Source organism: Symphalangus syndactylus, chromosome 6, assembly GCF_028878055.3.
Source record: "Symphalangus syndactylus isolate Jambi chromosome 6, NHGRI_mSymSyn1-v2.1_pri, whole genome shotgun sequence".
NCBI classification, from domain to species: Eukaryota; Metazoa; Chordata; class Mammalia; order Primates; family Hylobatidae; genus Symphalangus; species Symphalangus syndactylus.
The window spans coordinates 53,066,477-53,081,436 of record NC_072428.2 but is presented as its reverse complement, the minus strand read 5'-3'; the positions used below and the strand labels follow the sequence as shown (position 1 = coordinate 53,081,436).

The following is a 14,960-nucleotide window of genomic DNA, read 5'->3' as shown; positions in this document are numbered from 1 at the left end:
CTGGAGAGGATCTCTCTAAGGATGACTGAGGAGACCCAGTCTTATGGGGGTGGGGAGGATCCATGAGTGAGAAGCAATTCCTAGACACTGAACTGTCAATAAAGGCAAGAAATGAGGCAAGGCAGAGCCTGGAGGCGAGGCCGAGAGTGTGTAGCCAGAGGTTTAAGTTAGATGTGCATAGGAACTTCCTGCTAAGACAGAGTCATCAAGGAAGGCTGTTGGAGGGTCCCTCAGGGGTGGAGGGGACATGCAGTTTGCCATCATGGGGCCATGACGGAGGAGGAGAGGCTGAGGCCCCTCTGCTACCCTCTTCCCTCCCCCAGGTTCTGTTTGATGGTGAAGAAGGGCTACCGGGATCCCCCCTACCACAACTGGATGCACGCCTTTTCTGTCTCCCACTTCTGCTACCTGCTCTACAAGAACCTGGAGCTCACCAACTACCTCGAGTGAGTGGCTGCATCTCCCCCACATCTGGCAGCCACTGGGCTCCCCTTCCCTGGGACAGGGAAGCACCCCCTGTGTGTCGGGCACTTTACACGCACTGCCTCATGGGATCTTCTTAGCCACAGGAGACTAGAGGGGAAGGCTGCGAGCCCCATCTTCCAGGAAGGGCTTGCTCACAGCCAAGCAGCCAGTGAAGGCTGAGCCTGATTTAAACCCGGGTCTGCTGGGCTCCAAACCAGTGCTGCTTTCCAGGAAGGGAACCCAGGTGTTCCAACCTCCTGTCCCGGTGGCTCCTGGGCATGTCATCTCCTGTCTCTCCTCTTGGGGATTTGGGGAGGAACTGTGGGCTGACCTCTTTTTTTTCTCCTTTCTGCCTCTCAACCAGGGACATCGAGATCTTTGCCTTGTTTATTTCCTGCATGTGTCATGACCTGGACCACAGAGGCACAAACAACTCTTTCCAGGTGGCCTCGGTGAGACCCTGCCCTGCTCACAGTGGGGACCTCCATGGGGTGTCTGGGAGTCTCATCTTCTCCCAGCCTGAAGATGGGTGGGAGCGAGTGAGACCAGGAGCCAGGTTTAGACACAGGAGGAGGTTCCCCCAGGGTTTGCCCCTGGCTCTGAGATGGGGAGGAGGGGAGAAAGGTGGGAAGGGCAGGACACTGCTCAGCCTAAAGCAGTGGCACTTGGATCCGGATGTGAGGAGTGACTGCAGTTTTCCTGGGCTTTTCCAGAAATCTGTGCTGGCTGCACTCTACAGCTCTGAGGGCTCCGTCATGGAGGTATCACTCTTCTGTCCCACCCCCGTCCTTCTTCCCCTTTAAGGCCAGTGACTTGCAAAGTTATGACCCAGCTCCTCCTATTCCCAAACCATGCTCTCCAGGCAGGCTGCGAGAGCTGCAGCCACACCTAGGACATGTCTGGCTCATTTTCCTGGAGTGGGCTTGGAAGGGTGCAGGTGCGGATGATAGCAAGGATTTGTGTTCAGCGCGTTTCCCTTTGGCTGCCTGGAAACACCCCGTTCAGCCCCCTCCTGCCAAGCTTGGGATGGGCTCCACTCCCATCACTTAGCGTCACCTTAGATTGTTTGGTTTGGGTCCGCCTACCTCCGCGTGCACAAGGTCTGAGCCATTTCTGAGTTCCCTGCACTTGGCACAGGGCTTGGCACAGAGTAGGAGACACATTTCCAAGGTTACCTTGCCTCATGCTGCTTCCCACGACACCCCTCCAGAGGCTGCCCCTGCTTGCACACCCCCAGAGATGAGGTTCTCTGTCTCTCTCCCAGGAGGCCTTGTGGCAGTGCTGGTTCTGCCCTCTGCCCCCCTGGGATAAGCTGCTCCTCTTCTGAGTGACAGCCCTTCAGCATCCGGAAACAGGGGCCTTGCCCTTGCCTCATCACTGCCTCTCCTTGTCAGTAAACAAATGTGTTCTGCATGATTTAGTGTCTAGGACTCCAAAGGATCATTTCAAAAATGTTCCCGCTTTCAGAGACCCCAGAGCTTACCTTGTTGGGTCCCTGCATGTGACAGCTGAGGAGTCTCAGGCTCAGAGTGGTCTAGGGACTCGCCCTGGGTCACACAGAGGGTTGAAACAGAGCTCAGAAAGGGAACTGGGGCCCCTGACTCCCCCTTTTTGACCGCTCTGCTGACCTGGGGGCTGGAGCTGGACCAGGCCCTGCTTCCTCTCTTGGGGTCAGTGGTGAGGGAGCCCATCTGCCCCAGCTGGGTCCCCATCACTCCTCTCCCTCCAGAGGCACCACTTTGCTCAGGCCATCGCCATCCTCAACACCCATGGCTGCAACATCTTTGATCATTTCTCCCGGAAGGTGATGGGGTCGGGGGTGGGGGTGGGGATTGATGGGGAGCTGGGAGCTGGCTGGAGGTGGGAGAAGGAGCCAAGGATTGGAGGCTCACTGGGACGGGCAAATGGGTGGGGGTGTCCAGTAGGAGGCCATGACACCCCTGCCCTCGCCCCAGGACTATCAGCGCATGCTGGATCTGATGCGGGACATCATCTTGGCCACAGACCTGGCCCACCATCTCCGCATCTTCAAGGACCTCCAGAAGATGGCTGAGGGTGACTGCTGTTAGCCCCAGTCCTTGGGGCTGGGGAGGGACAACCAGGGGAAGGATTTGCCAGGGGAGCATTCCCAGGGTGCAGACCCATCCCCTGCAGCATCAACCCTTCTCTGGCTGCACAGCCCCCCGAGGCAGACCCAGCACTGGCCCCTTGACTCCCATCAGGAGTGCCCAATTCCCTGGACCACTCTGGGTTGGGCCCTGGGAGCCTTGTCCTCAGAAGGGCAAAGAGGCTGGACCCCGCTCCTTGACCCCATCCTCCCCTCAACAGTGGGCTACGACCGAAACAACAAGCAGCACCACAGACTCCTCCTCTGCCTCCTCATGACCTCCTGTGACCTCTCTGACCAGACCAAGGGCTGGAAGACCACGAGAAAGATCGCGGTAGGTGCAGTCCTCCCTGGGAAGGCACAGGCTGCCCACCCTGCCCAGCTCTGGGTGCCCCCTGTGCCTGAATACCCTCTCTCTGCTCAGCTCAGCCTGGCTGTGTTCTGGGGAGACAGAAACCTAGACCATCTCAGGGTGACAAATGGAGACTCAGAGAGGGGAACAGACCTAGCAAGTCAGTGGCTGGTGGAAGGCGGGCCCCAACCCAGCCACTCCCTGCCTGAGGCCATCCCACTGCCAAGCTGGGGCTGGTGGGGATGCCTCCTGAGCTGGGACTGAATCCCTGGGCCTCAGTTTTCTCTCCTGGGAATGGGCTGTCAGAGGAGCTTGGGTGGATGTATCCTACACAGAGGATGTGATGAGAGTGTTGGCCTTTCAGGAGCTGATCTACAAAGAATTCTTCTCCCAGGGAGACCTGGTATGTGTGGAGTGACCCCAGGATGTCCAGGTTGGGGGAGGGTTCCTGGCCTGGGACAGGGAGGGCTTGAACTAGCCTGACCCTGGTACCTGATGGAGGAATGAGAGGGACAGGCCTGATGACTCGATGCCTGCAGGAGAAGGCCATGGGCAACAGGCCGATGGAGATGATGGACCGGGAGAAGGCCTATATCCCTGAGCTGCAAATCAGCTTCATGGAGCACATTGCAATGCCCATCTACAAGTGAGTGAGCTCATGGGGACAAGCTGCACCTTGCACAGAGAGGGTAGGCTGGAGTGGGGACATCACAGCAAACACAGGTGCTGAGACTGGCCTGGCCCAGCTCCAACTGATTCAGCCCCTTGCCTCTGGGCACAACTGTCTCCTGCTGTGCCCCTCAATGGGTCCTTCCCTTCATCCTTGGTCCCCAGTGGAAAGGGAACATCATGCTTTCCTAGGTGTCCTCCTCTGTCTCACATTCTTGTGGAAGTTCTTGTTTGAGATGGAGTCTCACTCTGTTGCCCAGGCTGGAGTGCAATGGCACGATCTTGGCTCACTGCAACCTACCCCTCCTGGGTTCAAGCGATTCTCCTGCCTCAGCCTCCCAAGTAGCTGGGATTACAAGCATGCACCACCACGCCCAGCTAATTTTGTATTTTTAGTAGAGATGGGGTTTCACCATGTTGGTCAGGCTGGTCTTGAACTCCTGACTTCAGGTGATCCACACGTCTCGGCATCCCTGAGTGCTGGGATTACAGGTGTGAGCTACCGTGCCTGGCCCTTGTGGAAGTTCTATTTGTTGTGTAGCCCTAGTCTTTTTTGCTGCCCATGGTCTGATTTCTGGCCTCTCGCCCTCTGCCACCATGCACCCGCAGGCTTTTGCAGGACCTGTTCCCCAAAGCAGCAGAGCTGTACGAGCGCGTGGCCTCCAACCGTGAGCACTGGACCAAGGTGTCCCACAAGTTCACCATCCGCGGCCTCCCAAGTAACAACTCGCTGGACTTCCTGGATGAGGAGTATGAGGTGCCTGATCTGGATGGCACTGGGGCCCCCATCAATGGCTGCTGCAGCCTTGATGCTGAGTGATCCCCTCCAGGGACACTTCCCTGCCCAGGCCACCTCCCACAGCCCTCCACTGGTCTGGCCAGATGCACTGGGAACAGAGCCACGGGTCCTGAGTCCTAGACCAGGACTTCCTGTGTGACCCTGGACAAGTACTACCTTCCTGGGCCTCAGCTTTCTCGTCTGTGTAATGGAAGCAAGACTTCCAGCCTCACGGAGACTTTGTAATTTGTTCTCTGAGAGCACAGGGGTGACCAATGAGCAGTGGGCCCTGCTCTGCGCCTCTGACGACACCTTGGCAAGTCGTTCCCAAGCCATTCTTTGTCTGAGCAGCTTGATGGTTTCTCCTTGCCCCATTCCTGCCCCACCAGATCTTTGCTCCTTTCCCTTGGAGGACTCTCACCCTTTGGCGTCTCCAGGATCCTCATGGAAGGGGAAGGTGAGACATCTGAGTTGAGCAGAGTGTGGCATCTTGGAAACAGTCCTTAGTTCTGTGGGAGGACTAGAAACAGCCGCGGGGCGAAGGCCCCCTGAGGACCACCACTATACTGATGGTGGGATTGGGACCTGGGGGATACAGAGGCCCCAGGAGGAAGCTGCCAGAGGGGCAGCTCAGTGCTCTGCGGAGAGGGGCCTCAGGGAGAAGCAGGATGGGATTGATGGGCAGGAGGGATCCCCGCACTGGGAGACAGGCCCAGGTATCAATGAGCCAGCCATGCTTCCTCCTGCCTGTGTGATGCTGGGCGAGTCTCTTCCCCTGTCTGGGCCAAACAGGGAGGGGGTAAGACAATCCATGCTCTAAGATCCATTTTAGATCAATGTCTAAAATAGCTCTATCGCTCTGCAGAGTCCCAGCAGAGGCTGTGGAACGTTTCCGCCACCCTAAGGCACAGAGAGCCCAACCCTGAGTCTCTCAGAGGCCCCCTGAGTGTACCCCTTGGCCTGAGCCCCTTCCCCATTCCTGCAGCCAGTGAGAGACCTGGCCTCAGCCCTGGCAGGGATCTCTCTTCAAGGCCATATCCACCTGTGCCCTGGGGCTTGGGAGACCCCATAGGGCCGGGACTCTTGGGTCAGCCCAGCCACTGGCTTCTCTCTTTTTCTTCGTTTCATTCTGTGTGCGTTGTGGGGTGGGGGAGGGGGTCCACCTGCCTTACCTTTCTGAGTTGCCTTTAGAGAGATGCGTTTTTCTAGGACTCTGTGCAACTGTCGTATATGGTCCCGTGGGCTGACCGCTTTGTACATGAGAATAAATCTATTTCTTTCTACCAGTCCTCCCCCATGGGGCTGTTTGCAGACTTTGTGCTTGGGGTGGGTGGACGGGGGGATTAGAACTGGGAGAGGCAAATGCCCTTTGGAACTCCATGGCTTCCAGAGTCCTCCACCCTTGGTACCTAGCCCCTCTTCTGGGGAAGTCATAGATCTGTTGGGGTACTCCCTGGGCCAGATCGTGAAGGCTAAGGGGTAGGTGGCAGATGAGAAGGCCTGGCCATGGAGCAGTGATGGGACATGTTGGCTGGCAGAGATTGTAGAATAGAGGGAAAACAGAGGTTGAGGCAAGCAGGCAGGCTGCCTGGGGGAGGTAACCTGGAGCTCGTCCTAGACCCTCCCAGTGCTGGCCTGCCCTGGTCATGAGTGCCCATACGGCAAGGGCCTGAGCCTCTGAACTCTGTTTCTAGCTGCAGTGATGCCTGGCTGTGTCCCAGGAAGTCCCACATCCCAGTTGCTCTGAGTCCTGCCGAAGGGGCACCCCTGAGTCAGACTCCACACCAGATCCAGCCCCGGGTTGTGTCTGAGGAGTTGTGTCTGTTCCTCTGTGTGAGAGTGTTTACTTCCGCCCAGTCCAAGATGGGCAGACTCCAGGTTGGGGTCACGAGGAGGCTCTGCCTGGCACAGTCTCCAGGCCCTGTCCCCGACTTGCCTACCGCCCTCTGAGCTCCTCTCCCTGTTCATCTCTTCCTGGTCAGTAAAGGTGGATGTGTTGAGAGGGTGGGCACTGGGGTCTCCTTTCTTGGTGGGAGCAGGAAGGAGATGGACAGGGCCATCCTGTGACCATCAGCCATTGCCAACTTTGCCTTTGGGACCACAGAGCCCATCTGCTTCCTCTGCAGCTCCGCCTGCCCCACTAGCCTGTCTGGGTTTGGAATCTGCTCCTCTGGCTGAATGGTCTCCAGGTTTCCAGCTTCCCTCAGTGTCATGGGGCTCCAGCCTCCTCCCATTTCTAGCTCCTGCTGTGGGCTCCCCAAGTCTGTCTCTATCCTCTCATAGCAGAATACCCAGGCTCGGCCAGTGGGTCCCCAGGTGGGGGTGGGAGTGGTCAGTTCGTGGCCCACAGCCAATAAGAGCTGGCTATTCTAATGGTGCCTGGCTGACCCCAGGGTCACTGTGGGCTGATGTAGCTGCTCTTCTGCCTGACCCCTGACCCTGAGTGTGTGTGCGTCCTCTTCCACAACACTTCAGTCAAAGGGGACCTTGACCCTGCATCTGCTGTCTGTCCCCAGCCCAACCCTCCTTTGAGGCTCATGCTGTGACACATCCCTGTTTTTCACCAAATGGAGGGAACAACCACAGATATTTCCTCGTGCATGCAGGACCTGTGCTAGGGCCGAGGGCTTTGTCCTGGTCTGGAAAGTCTCACAGTTTGATTGGAGAGATAGATCTAAACTCAGATGCAGGCCATGACAACGCTGTGGGGTGCCCGGCCATGGGGCTCCAGGCAGGATCATAACCCTGAGAACAATGAGGTTTGAAAGATGAGCAGATGTTGTTTATAGGCAAAAGGGGACAGGCACTCCTGGTAGAAGAAGCCGCTTTTGCAAAGGCCCCGAGAAGGGAAGGGACTGGCAGGTGGAGGAGCTGAGAGATGGAGGAGGAGGCAAGGCCCTGAAGGGCCTTAAATGCCAGGTTGTGGAGTTTGGCTTTATTCTGTGGGCAGTGGAGAACCAGAGAAAGGTTTTCCGTAGGAGAGTGACTCAGAAGTGCATTTTAGAAAGATCCCCCTGGAGAGCAGGGAAGTGACTGCAAGGGGAGAGGGTGGGCAGGGATTATTCTATGGGTGATGTGCTGTGCCCTGGGCTGGGCGAGGAGAGGAATTCAAGAGCTGCTGGGTTGGCAGAACATGGTGACCAGTGGGCCGGGGGATGCAGAGGGAGGACTTGGAGGGGCCCTGGGAGGTGGGGTCTATGCCACTCCATGAAGAGCTATGGGGGCTCTGCTCAGCATCACCCTCACCCACAACAGGTATTGGGTGGAGCCTCTGGCAGGGGTGAGCTCCCTGCAAAGGTGAGCAAAACAGCTATCTGAGGATGCCCAGGGAGGAGAGGTGGGAGGAAGGGAGAGAGGACAGATGGGAGGAGGCTCTGCACAGTGCCTGAGACAGCCCTCACCAGGTTACAGAACACAAGGCTTGACCCCATTGGCTTCCTGTAGCTGTCATGCCCTCTCAACTTAATGGTTTCGTTTTGCATTTTATTTAAATTTCACAATGATTCTGGCAGATGCTATTAGTCTATTCTGCAGCCAAGTTGTCTAAGGTTTGGAGAGGTTAAGTAATGCACCAAGGTTAGGATTTGAGCCCTACCTGTCTGATTCCCCTTCAAGGGCTGTCTGATTCCTTCCTCCTCCTCTGGGATAGAGGAGGGAGACTCAGAAGGACGGGGTCTCCACCTTCAGTCTTTGCAAGACTATTGTAGGGCATTGGGATGGTGAGCACAAAGTGGGTTGAGGCCCCAGAGAAAGAGCTGAGAGCTGGGATCAACTGTGTGTATGCATGTGTGTGTCTGTGTGTGTGTGAGTTGGAGTAGGGGGCAGGGAGAAAGGAGTGGGGTGGTGGTGGCTTGTAGTGCAGCTCGTGGCCACCAGGTGGTGTCCAGCCCTCGCTGTCCTCACCTCCCCAGAGGTCAGAGAAGGATATGGGGGTGGGGTCGATGAGCGGGGGGCGGGGAGGAGCGGGGAGGAGCGGTGGTTGGTAGTCTCACTCCTGTCCATTCACCTACAGGTTGAGTATCCCTTATCCAAAATGCCTGGGGCCAGAAGTGTCTCAGATTTAAGATTTTTTTTTTTGGATTTTGGAATATTTGCATATACATAATGAGATATCTTGGGAATGAGACCCCAGCCTAAACAGGAAATTCATTTATGTTTTATATACACACAGCCCGAAGCAGTTTTATACAATATTTTAAATAATTTTATGCATAAAACAAAGTTTGTGCACATTGAAGCAAGTGTGGAATTTTCCACTTGTGGCATTATGTCGGTGCTAAAAAATGTTTTAGATTTTGGAGCATTTTGGATCTCAGAACTTTGCATTAGGAATGGAGGACTAAGTCTGATATTTTGTCTTACCTACCTAAGAGGTCTAGGGAGTCATGCCCTACAAACCATACATTCTCATCTGATGGGTTTTATTTGACCCTATATGTTGTGATTTACTTTTCAATCCGACTCTGGCATAACATTATAAGACAAGGAAAAAAATATTTAACCCCAAAATATATTTCCTTGCCATACCTTGAAATTGCCCTGCAAAGTCTCATGTGGGAAAAATCCACATTCTATAGAGATTCCCCTTCCGCCTTTGTTTTCCTTCCTTTCTTTCCAGATCCAGGAGATAATCAACTAAGTAAGAGCCAGGCACCCTTTTAAGTCCGATAAGAAACAATTTACAACTTGCTGTGTCTGAAGTCTGCTATCTGAGCACTTCCTCTGCACAATAAAACTTGGTCTCTATAATCCTTTATCTTTAAACTGAACATTCCTTTCTATGGATCCCAGGTCTTTAGACGAACTCAAACAATTGTTAACCAGAAAATGTTTAAATTTACCTATAGCCTGGAACGCCCCCGCCGCTTTGAGTTGTTCTGCCTTTCTGAACCAAATCAATGTATTTGTTAAATGTATTTGATTGATGTCTCATACCTTCCTAAAATATATAAAACCAAGCTGTACCCCAACCACCTTGGGCACATGTTCTCAGGACCTCCTGAGGGCTGTGTCACAGGCCACGGTCACTCATATTTGGCTCAGAATAAATCTCTTAAAATATTTTACAGGCTGGGTGCAGTGGCTCACGCCTGTAATCCCAACACTTTGGGAGGCTGAGGTGGGTGGATCACATGAGGTCAGGAGTTCAAGACCAGCCTGACCAACATGACGAAAACCCAGTCTCTACTAAAAAATACAAAAGTTAGTCGAGCGTGGTGGCAGGTGCCTATAATCCCAGCTACTTGGGAGGCTGAGGCAGGGAGGATTGCTTGAACCCGGGAGGCGGAGGTTGCAGTGAGCCAAGATCGCGCCACTACACTCCATCCTAGGCGACAGAGTGAGACTCCATCTAAAGAAAAAAAAAATTGTTTTTACAGAGTTTGACTCTCCATCAACAGAATGCTGCACCTATATGACCCCCTCACACTCACAAACACAGAGGCATTCTCACACTGACACACGCACACGCACACATGCTCATTCTTTGACACACAGGCACATTTACCTGCAGACTCCATACAGCCTATACCCCTGTACAGTACACACCCATACAGACCCCACAGGGAAAGTGGAAACTGTTTCTTGGAGGCCTCCAGACTGTATAGCTGTTCTCTGAACAGAACTGAGGCCCATCAGTTCTACTTTAGTGAGATCCCTGGAGGTGGTACCTGCCTGATGAGCGGTCTCCCTCTGCAGAATGGTCCCTGGGAAGGCAGAGCCAGCCTTGCATGTGAACAGGGATAGGCAGAAATGATGCTTCCTTCACCCCTTCTCTGTGTAGGAAATAACTACTAGAGAGCATTGCAAGGCTTGGTGCTGTGCTGGTGAGGGCGGACGGTCACGACAGGGAGTGAACCCAGGCCATGAAGGGGGCTTCCTGGAGGAGGGTGAGGTGAGGCAGGTCTTGGAGTTTGGATGAGGAGGATGGGAAAGGACTTGGGGACATTGCAGATAGACAAGGAAAGCAGGCTGGGAGGTGAGGAAGTGCAGGAGGCTGTGCTTCTCGGGGCTCAGTCTCCTTGAGACAGGGGTGGGACTGAGGGTGGATTGGCTGGGGGTGTGCTGAGGAAGGATGGTGAGTAGATGCTATTTTCATAACCTTGGTTGCAGTCTCTTGGGAGGGTGCCAGGTCCAGGGAGGTGAAGGAGTTGAAGGTCTGCTCCTAGCAAGAGCTAAGCCCTCCCCCTCTAGTCTTAGTTTTTCTATCCATAAACTGGGATGATGAACCCCGCTGGAGGTGGCGAGGGTCGGGGGCAGAGCAGAGCAGCGCAGCCATTATGCTCAAGACAGGCTCTGGACTGCACCTGGGGAGAGAAGGGAGAATCAGGGTTGGGGCGGGAATGAAGGAAGGGGGATGGGAAATCAGGGGAGGAGGCAGCATGGGTGGTGTGGGAGGATCAAGGATGTCAGGGCAGGCCTCTTACCTGACTGAGGTTTGCACTCCTGGGTTCCCTGTCCTGAAACACAAAGCAAGAGCTGTCCCCACACAGCGAATCCCTGCTCTTCAGCACTCTTTGCAATCCCTCTGGGCTTTCCTTTCTATCCTGGCAGGATGAGCATTGGGATTCCTCACTGGTCTTAGTTTTCCTGTCCATTAACTGGAAGGATGAGCCCACTGGAGGCTGTCAGGATGCAGAAGATGTTCTGAGAGGAAGGCTGCCCTGTGTCTGGGCAGCTGTGTAGGAATGAAGTCTGACAGACGGCACAGCCAGATTGTTCTCTGAGGGAATACCAAGATCAGTCCATACAGGAAACAAAGCACAACATCAAGTTTGGGGACTGGTGGGTCAGATGTGAGAATGGGAGGTGTGGCAACATCCTGCCAAGATGGCTGCCACTCTCAATCCCTAAATCACCCCCTGAGAGAACTACAGAACTGATTGGGATGCATAGGATTCTAGGAAAACACAACGGTGTTATAGCCCAATGAGTTCTTCTTGCCTGCTGCCCAGAAAGACCAATGCACTGAGAACAGCAGGTGCTGCAGCAAAGAAAGAGTTTAATAATCGCAGGGCCAGCCAAGAACAGGAGATGTTTCTCAAATCTGCCTTCCTGAGAATTTGGAGGCTAGGGTTTATTAAGTATAGTTTAGTGGGCAGGGGACTAGGAAATGGGGAATGCTGATTGGTTGGGTTGAAGAAGAAATCACAGGGGGTTGAAGCTGTCTTCTTGCACTGAGTCAGTTCCTGGGTGGGGGTCACAGGACTGGTTGAGTCAGTTTCCTGATGTAGGTTACTGGTCTGGGTGGTAACATCTGGTTCCTCAGAATGCAAGGTCTGAAAAATATCTCAAATACCAGTCTTAGGTTTTACAATAGTGGTGTTATCTATAGGAGCAATTGGGGAGGCTACAAATCTTGTGACCTTTGGCTTCATAACTTCTAAGCCATAATTCTAAACTTATGGACAATTTGTTAGTTTTATAAAGTTTTATAAAGGCAGTTTTGGTCCCCTTGCCAAAAGGGGGTTAGTTTCAGGAAGAGGCTATCATCATTTGTTGTTGTTGTTGTTGTTGTTTGAGACGGAGTCTTGCTCTGTCGCCCAGGCTGGAGTGCAGTGGCACAATCTCGGCTCACTGCAAGCTCTGTCTTCCGGGTTCACGCCATTCTCCTGCCTCAGCCTCCCGAGTAGCTGGGACCACAGGTGCCCGCTACCATGCACAGCTAATTTTTTGTATTTTTAGCAGAGACAGGGTTTCACTGTGTTAGCCAGGATGGTCTCAATCTCCTGACCTCATGATCTGCCCGCCTTGGCCTTCCAAAGTGCTGGGATTACAGGTGTCAGCCACTGCACCTGGCCTCATTTTTGTTTTAAAATTAAACTATAAACTAAATTCCTCCCATAGTTAGCTTGGCCTGTGCCCAGGAATGAGCAGACGATGTGCTTGTGAGGTTAGAAGGAAGATGCAGTCAGCTGTGACAGATTTCTCTCACTCATTCTCAGTTTCTCACTTAATTTTTACACGGCAGCCTGGGGTGCACTGGGAGCAGGGAGAGATAAAAGTAAGAACTGGATTGGAGAGGAGTGCTTGGACAGTCACTGCCTCCCGTTTCACCTGTGCACAAACTCCTGATGTGAGTTGATTCAGTGAGGAGGGGCCAGCCAGGTCCCCGTGGGCATCATCCTAGCTCTTTCTCTCCCCAGTCCCTAGGATGGGTGGCTCACAATCCAGAGAGATGCCTAGGGCTGCTTCTCTTCTAGATATTCCAGTCAGAGGAGGCTCCAGCAGAAGGGAGTGTCCAGCTGTGGCTGTAGGGTGCCTGGGCCTCGCATCTTGTCCTCGCCTTGGTCAGGACCCAGCACAGATTAGGAAGCTGCCTTCAGCTCATCCTCAGCACATATTACCAGTCTGAGTCACGCTGCCCTGAGGGAAACATTGGTCCACAGGTCAAAAGAATATAACTAAAAGAAAGAAAACAGGCCAGGCGCTGTGGCTCACTCCTGTAATCCCAGCACTTTGGGAGGCCGAGGTGGGCGGATCACGAGGTCAGGAGATGGAGACCACGGTGAAACCCCGTCTCTACTAAAAATACAAAAAATTAGCCAGGCACAGTGGCGGGTGCCTGTAGTCCCAGCTACTCCGGAGGTGGAGGCAGAGGCAGGAGAATGGCGTGAACCCGGGAGGCGGAGCTTGCAGTGAGCCAAGATCGCGCCACTGCACTCCAGCCTGGGCGACAGAGCGAGACTCCATCTCAAAAACAAAAACAAATTAGCCAGGTGTGGTGGCGGGCGCCTGTAGCCCCAGCTACTCAGGAGGCTGAGGCGGGAGAATGGCGTGAACCCAGGAGGCGGAGCTTGCAGTGAGCAGAGATGGTGCCACTGCACTCCAGCCTAGGCGACAGAGTGAGACTCTGTCTAAAAAAAAAAAAAGAAAGAAAAAAGAAAGAAAACCAAACAACACACACAAATCAGGCAGACTTTAACAGATGGGCCCAGAATGTAAAATAAATGCTTTAAATTTCCCTAAAGAGATAAGGGAAGATATTAGCAACATGAAGTAAGAACAAGAAATCATTCAAAAAGAACTATTTGAGACCAGCCTGGGCAACATAGCAAGACCCTGTCTCTCCAAAAAAAATACCCAAATTAGCTGGGTGTGGTAGTATACACCTGTAGTCCCAGCTCCTCGGTAGGTTGAGGTGGGAGGATCGCTTGAGCCCAGGAGGTCGAGACTGCAGTGAGCCATGATGGTGCCACTGCACTCCAGCCTGGCTAACAGAACAAGAGCCTGTCTCCAAAAATACAAAACAAAAAACCAAACAAAAAAGAGCCAAGTAGAAGTATCAGGGATGAAAAGATTATAGTTGGAATAAAGAAGGGAACAGATGAGCAGGGAGGATTCAACTGAAGAGAGAAATAGTGAACTTTGAGGATCAGCTGGACAAACTCTTGATAAAGGCAGTTGGAAAGGGATCAAGAAACAGAAGGTATATGAGAAAATAAAATGTAAGAGATGTGAAGGATAGAAGTAGAAATGCCAACATCCAGGCAATAGATATCCCAGAGGAAAGGATAAACAAATTGGAGGAAATATTGGTAGAAAGAGTGGACATAAATATACTATATTACAACATTGAAAGACCTAAAATTTAAAGGGATCTGAGAGTGTCAATCATGGGAGATAAGGACAAACTTCCAACCAGATGCATTATTTCATAAATTTAACACTACCAATGCAAAGAGAAAACTCCAAAACTTCCAGAGAGAAAATGCAGGTCACCTAAAAAGGAGAATGAACCAGGTTATCATCAGAGTTCGTAATAGTATTCACTGCTGGTTGGAATGGATAAAGATGGGACAGTCAAAGACTGTATATACACATCCCCTACATGCAACAGAGAATATACAATTTTCTGCACATACAGAGTATTTGAAAAATTGACCATCTGTTACAGGGATCCACAACCCCCAGGCCATGGACCAGTCCTAGTCCCTGGCCTGTTAGGAACCAGGCCATACAGCAGGAGGTGAGCAGCAGGCGAGCAAGCGAAGCTTCATCTATATTTACAGCCTCTCTCCATTGCTGGCTAATATTACCGCCTGAGCTCCATCACCTGTCGGATTAACAGAAGCATTAGATTCTCATACGAACTCAAACCCTATTGTGAACTGGGCATGTGAGGGATCTAAGTTGCACACTCCTTATGAGAAGCTAATGCCTGATGATCTGTCACTGTGTCCCATCACCCCTAGACAGAACTGTCTAGTTGTAGGAAAACAAGCTCAGGGCTCCCATTGATTCTACATTCTGGCAAGTTGTATAATTATTTCATTATATATTACAATGTAGTGCCTGGCTAATTTTTTGTATTTTTAGTAGAGATGGGGTTTCACCGTGGTCTCGATCTCCTGACCTTGTGATCCACCCGCCTCGGCTTCCCAAAGTGCTGGGATTACAGGAGTGAGCCACAGCGCCTGGCCTGTTTTCTTTCTTTTAGTTATATTCTTTTGTGCACAATAAATGTAATGTGCACAATAAATGTAATGCGCTTGAATCATCCTGAAAATATCCCCTACTCCTGGTCCGTGGAAAAATTGTCTTCCACAAAACCAACTCCTGGTGCCAAAATGGTTGGGGACTACTGATCT

The 14,960-nt window shown here is 52.6% G+C and overlaps 1 protein-coding gene across 6 annotated transcripts in view; it reads left to right on the top strand.

Annotated features, from left to right (window-relative positions):
• The window catches only part of PDE2A (phosphodiesterase 2A), a 99,676-nt gene extending 94,019 nt beyond the window's left edge, over positions 1-5,657 (top strand). For all 6 annotated transcript variants that reach the window (XM_055282835.2, XM_055282839.2, XM_055282840.2 and 3 more), the window contains 9 exons: positions 324-446; positions 830-917; positions 1,179-1,226; positions 2,195-2,269; positions 2,421-2,520; positions 2,794-2,906; positions 3,289-3,327; positions 3,464-3,570; positions 4,203-5,657. In XM_055282835.2, coding sequence (XP_055138810.1) covers positions 324-446; positions 830-917; positions 1,179-1,226; positions 2,195-2,269; positions 2,421-2,520; positions 2,794-2,906; positions 3,289-3,327; positions 3,464-3,570; positions 4,203-4,413 — 904 coding nt within the window. In that variant the 3' untranslated portion in view covers positions 4,414-5,657. The remainder of the gene's footprint in view (positions 1-323; positions 447-829; positions 918-1,178; positions 1,227-2,194; positions 2,270-2,420; positions 2,521-2,793; positions 2,907-3,288; positions 3,328-3,463; positions 3,571-4,202) is intronic.
• The last annotated feature ends 9,303 nt before the right edge of the window (positions 5,658-14,960 follow it).